Source organism: Nanorana parkeri, unplaced genomic scaffold, assembly GCF_000935625.1.
Source record: "Nanorana parkeri isolate BGI_ZX_2015 unplaced genomic scaffold, ASM93562v1 scaffold1946, whole genome shotgun sequence".
Classification (NCBI taxonomy): domain Eukaryota; kingdom Metazoa; phylum Chordata; class Amphibia; order Anura; family Dicroglossidae; genus Nanorana; species Nanorana parkeri.
Genome location: NW_017308214.1, coordinates 244,923 through 250,711, shown reverse-complemented (window position 1 = coordinate 250,711; position 5,789 = coordinate 244,923). Strand labels below are relative to the sequence as shown.

The following is a 5,789-nucleotide window of genomic DNA, read 5'->3' as shown; positions in this document are numbered from 1 at the left end:
CACACCATCTCTTTATGGAGCTGGCTTTGTACACAGGGGACAGTCATGGGGGAACAGAAAAGGGTCTTCACCAAACTGGTCACACCATCTCTTTATGGAGCTGGCTTTGTACACAGGGGACAGTCATGGGGGAACAGAAAAGGGTCTTCACCAAACTGGTCACACCATCTCTTTATGGAGCTGGCTTTGTACACAGGGGACAGTCATGGGGGAACAGAAAAGGGTCTTCACCAAACTGTGACCACAAGACTGGAGGAGCCCAATTGTCTACGATGTCTTTGTATGATGGAGGATTACCAGAACCTTCACTGGAGACACCTGAACGCCAAGATTTGGAGGGAGCTCCTCATACACATCACCAAACTGTGACCACGAGGCTGGAAGAGCACAATTGTCTATAGGGATGCACCGATACCCATACTAGTATTGGTGCCGATGCCGAGTATTTGGGCAAGTACTCATACTCACCCAAATGCACCGATGCCTAGCCCGATTCTTGCGTTATCAGGAAGCCGGGCAGCCAGCTCCATGCTCCCTCATCACTGGGCAGCGTGTAATAACGCGGCGCCCGGTCTTCTGATTGGCCGGGAAGCCAACTTTATGCTCCCTTGTCACCTCATGACGAGGGAGCATGGAGCCGGCTTACCGGCCTATCATGAAGCCAGGCGCCACATCAATTACACGGTGGTCGGCTTCCTTATTGACCATGTTTTCTAGTCACGAGGGAGCATGGAGACGCCTTCCCTGCTAATCAGGAAGTTGGGTGGCGAGTCATTACACGACGGCCTGGCTTCCTTAATGGGACTTCCGGTATCGATATTTGGTATCGGTGAGTACCAAAAAAAAAAAATTAGTACTCAATGCTGAAAAACTGGTATCAGTGCATCTCCGAGACCCCGTTCACACTGAGCGGTTTATCGTGCGATATCGCTCTTTGTAGCTTGACCAATGTATTGCAATGGAGCGGTTCACATCTCAATGTCGCTTGTCGATGACCCTTTTTTCTGCGGATGTCACGCGATTCGGCCCCAATAGACTCAATGGTGTCGCACATTACCGGCGATATTGCGCGACATCGCGCTACAGAAGGGTCACTTTTGTTCAGCAATATGGAAGGAAAGAATGATGTCACATCAAGACCGCTGTTGATTGGTTACAGCCCAATGTAGCAGCGACAAAGTCCCTCCTGTGGGAGGAAAAATAGATTGCTCTATTTTATTTCAAAATAACCCCCACGGACTCAAAGATTGTTATAGAAAAAGTCTTCACTCTACTTTATTTTCATGCGCATGGGAGATCAATACAGGCGATGCATGGAGTTGAGCTTGTCCCCCCTCCTGTCAGAATGAGTCTCAACTAAATCTAAGGTGCATAAATCTTTTATAGTTGTTTATGATAATTCACTTCTGGCTGGGTGCTGTCTTCGCGTCATATATCTTGGTCAAGCAAGCTTCAAAGCGTTGATTTGTTAGCGCATCTTAGGCCGTCCTACCTACGCAGTTTCAGCAGTGCAATCTTTTCTTTTGTCCCAGCCAAGGACCTTGAAAAGAACACAGATTAAAAACATGTATATTGCAATTATTTCTAATTCTGAGGCTTCAATACTTTTTAACCCCTTACACTCCCCAAAGTCGCGCTACGTATCGCGACAAAATGCGCATTGTCGCGTAGCTCAATGCCGATCAGCACGCAATCGCGCTGAAAAACGCGCGATTCTCCATGTCGCTCAGTGTGAATGGGGTCTGATTGTCTACAATGTCTTTGTATGATGGAGTAATACCAGAACCTTCACTGGAGACCCCTGAACCCCATCATCTGGAAGGGGGTCCATGTACTTTGGTCATATAGGTTTGTGTGACAGGTGTCGACAACATATGTTGGGTTCACACCACTGTTGGAAATGGAAGCTCATCGTACACTTTATGTACGGCATCCTATTAAATCAAATTTCTCCAGGTTCTGATGTTGGATATTAAGACCTTGATCACATTCCAATTCATCCCAAAGGTGTGCAGTAGGGTTGAGGTCAGGGCTCTGTGCCGGACACTCGAGTTCCTCCACACCAAGCTGGTCACACCATGTCTTTATGGAGCTGGCTTTGTACACAGGGGGGGACAGTCATGGTGGAACAGAAAAGGGTCTTCACCAAACTGTGACCACAAGGCTGGAAGAGCACAATTGTCTACAATGTCTTTGTATGATGGAGGATTACCAGAACCTTCACTGGAGACCCCTGAACGCCAAGATTTGGAGGGAGCTCCTCATACATATGGCCATGTTGGGTTTACCTTATAGGACAGAGATTCTATCTTGATAGCGGATGTGATATGTTGGGTTTATGGCATACTTGACATCACTGGCACCTCTGCCTCCCCCCATTCTCTCCTCGGTATAGTCATTTCTATCCCTGAGCAGTCTCTGTAATTGCAGCAAAGTTCACGTAATCCCCGGACATCAGCGTCGTCGGCTCACAAAGCTCGTTACCTAAACCCGGAGCATTAGTGCTGATGACGTGACAAACATGACCACCTCCTGATGGATCTTCAATGACCTTAAACCTCCCCGTCAGCCGAGTCCATGGAACCGCAAACCCTCACATTGGTTTTTACCTGCTGGGGACACAAATGTTCCTTCTCAGTAAATCCCCCCCAGCTTAAAAACCTCCCAAATTCCAGGCCAAGTATATGTTGGTTCTGTACTGAGTGTACTAACTAGCTCCAGAAGATTTGGACATTGAGGAATTATAATGAATGTCCGGAGATTAGATGAATAGAACTCTATGATGATGGGGATCTCATCACCTCGAACGTGCACAATCCCAGCTATCTTGACGTTCTCTTGGCACATGGGTTCACGCCTGAAGGACTTCTATGGACCGGCCTGTCTCAAACGGGGCTCCTGGCTTTGTGTTTGCCGTGTGCCATGTGTTTCCAGGGTGGGGCCAGCCAACAGCACCACGGAAATGAGTCATGCTGATCCAGGGAGGGTGGGATCAGTTCAGAATGTCCGCCTCCCACCAAATCTGATCTGCCTCCTATGCTCTCCCATGCTGCCACAGCCTGCCCTCTGATCTGATGGTAGAATATGAAGGGGGGCTGGGGACCCTGATATGAAGGGGGGGACCCTGATGTGATGGGGGAGGGGGCTCTGATGTGAAGGGGTGGGGGCTCTGATTGGGGGGGCCCTGATGTGAAGGGGGGGGGGCCCTGATGTGAAGGGGGGGGGGCCCTGATGTGAAGGGGGGGGGGCCCTGATGTGAAGGGGGAGGGCTCTGATGTGAAGGGGGGAGGGCCCTGATTTATACATGACATTCTAGATTGGGGAACCCTCGAGGTTTTTAATGTTAGGGGCACTGGGACTATAAAATGGTTGAGAAAAGCTGATCTAGACATCTCGCAGCCATGACGTGTTTATTGATTTGTCTGTTTTTTCCCCCCACAGTCGGGAAGACGTCTCTGATCACCCGCTTCATGTATGACAGCTTCGATAACACCTACCAGGTGAGCGCCTCTGACCTGACTTTAGCCGACCCCTGATGGGCTTACCTGCTCCTTGATGGGATTATTAGATCCGGGGGATTAGACGGAGCCATGATGTTCTTAGCTGTTCCTTTAATCGGCTGCGGGGTGTCCGGCTCCATTAATCCGCTCAATCTTTTTACTTTATATAACATATGATTTGTCTGTACTCAGCCCGCTAACGTCATGCATGCACCGTGTCTGAACGTTGTGCTTTTCTTTTTTTTTTGTAGGCCACCATTGGTATCGATTTCCTTTCCAAGACTATGTACCTGGAGGATCGCACGGTGAGTCCATACACATTATGGATTTATATATATAAATGACCAATTATTGGGAAATGGGGGCTCAGTCTCATATCCGGTTGAGGGGTGTAGAGAAAAGGAATGCTCATCTTATTCCTGGGTCCCCCGAAAGCCAGCACCCTCTTCGGAATATGGGCAGGCCATGATGACCTCATGTTCAATGCAAGGTCCTGCATTGTATATGATGGTGCCGATGTTCCATCGAAAGCTCCAACTCGTCGAAATCTCCAACTACCTCACTGCCGGGTACTTGCAAGTTGGAGATTTCGACCTGACGGCATTAGACTGCAAAACACAGACTGACGAAGCTCTGTGCAGCTGCATTTTAACAATATTCAGCAGATGGCAAACCGGCGAGTATCCTGAAAATGCTATGCGCGCATGTGCACCGCAACTGTACAGAGCTCCGGTCTTTCTGAGCACCGGAAGTGAGGTAGTTGGAGATTTCGATGAGTTGGAGCTTTCGATAGAACACCGGCAAGGGGGCGGCCACGTGACCAGCAGCTTTGTGGGATTGTTAGCTAATAGCTGCGGTGCTCATGTGCTAGCAAGAGACACGCTGATGGGAGCAGAGAGCAGAATGACACAAAAAATCCCTTATTGGCCTCATATTTATACATCGTAAAGTAAAATAAGATTTAAAGTGACGGTACACAAATAACAATCGGATATGGGGAAGTATCCAATAGAAATAACACGAAGGGGCTCGTTAAATGTAGACATTTGTTACAAGTGTATCTTCTCAGCTCATCTCTTTCTCTGTCCATGTCCTGTCTTCACGTTCCCTCTGTTCCCTCCTCACCAAATCTGCACCTTTTCTCTCCTGCTCTCTTCGGTCTGGTACCAGCAGGTGCGGCTGCAGCTCTGGGACACCGCCGGACAGGAGCGCTTTCGCAGCTTGATCCCCAGCTATATACGCGATTCCACCATAGCAGTGGTGGTGTATGACATCACAAGTGAGTGACCTTCATGCTCTTCTCTCATCCTGCGTTGTAGTTCCTGCGATTAGAACCATCTGAAGTTCCTGAAGGGGAGCCGGGGCTGTGCGCAAGGCGGGGAGCTAAGCTGCTGCTGATTGGAGCTTCTGGGCATGTGTGTGCATGGGGGTGATATGCTGCAGGGGATGTGAATAGCTAGAAATGTGTGTGCAGGGGGATGATATGCTGCAGGGGATGTGGGCAGCTAGAAATGTGTGTGCATGGGGGTGATGTGCTGCAGGGGATGTGAACAGCTTGAAATGGGGGTGATATGCTGCAGGGGATGTGAACAGCTAGAAATGGGGGTGATGTGCTGCAGGGGATGCGAACAGCTAGAAATGTGTGTGCATGGGGGTGATATGCTGCAGGGGATGTGAGCAGCTAGAAGTGTGTGTGCATGGGGGTGATATGCTGCAGGGAATGTGGGCAGCTAGAATTGTGTCAGCATGGGGGTGATGTGCTGCAGGGGATGTGAGCAGCTAGAAGTGTGTGTGCATGGGGGTGATATGCTGCAGGGAATGTGGGCAGCTAGAATTGTGTCAGCATGGGGGTGATGTGCTGCAGGGGATGTGAGCAGCTAGAAGTGTGTGTGCATGGGGGTGATATGCTGCAGGGGATGTGGGCAGCTAGAAATGTGTGTGCATGGGGGGTGATATGCTGCAGGGGATGTGAGCAGCTAGAAATGGGGGTGATATGCTGCAGATTTTGCTTCCAGACCTGCTGAACTTCTGTCCTCCGGACCTATTCGCAGACATTGTCACAGATCGGACAAGCGCACCCCAAATTCAGTGACATGTTGTCTACAAGGGTGGATGGGAAATGTAGTACAGGCGTGGTGGTGTGATGTACTTTACGCCACAGTAAGCCGCGCTTGCTCGCTGATTCCTCTGGGGGGGAGGTTTGCATGGGCCGACTTAAGAGGATTTATTGCCCCGATAGTGACAGTGGGTGAAAAGGATCATGGAATCTTTCACACATGCCAAATTTTT

General features: G+C 49.6%; 1 protein-coding gene across 1 annotated transcript in view; it reads left to right on the top strand.

The window, feature by feature from the left end:
• Positions 1–3,446: 3,446 nt before the first annotated feature.
• RAB41 (RAB41, member RAS oncogene family) overlaps positions 3,447–5,789 on the top strand; it is a 9,745-nt gene continuing 7,402 nt past the window's right edge. Inside the window, exons 1-3 of the mRNA XM_018572137.1 lie at positions 3,447–3,500; positions 3,752–3,805; positions 4,674–4,779. Of these exons, the coding sequence (XP_018427639.1) occupies positions 3,471–3,500; positions 3,752–3,805; positions 4,674–4,779 (190 nt within the window). The 5' untranslated portion in view covers positions 3,447–3,470. The remainder of the gene's footprint in view (positions 3,501–3,751; positions 3,806–4,673; positions 4,780–5,789) is intronic.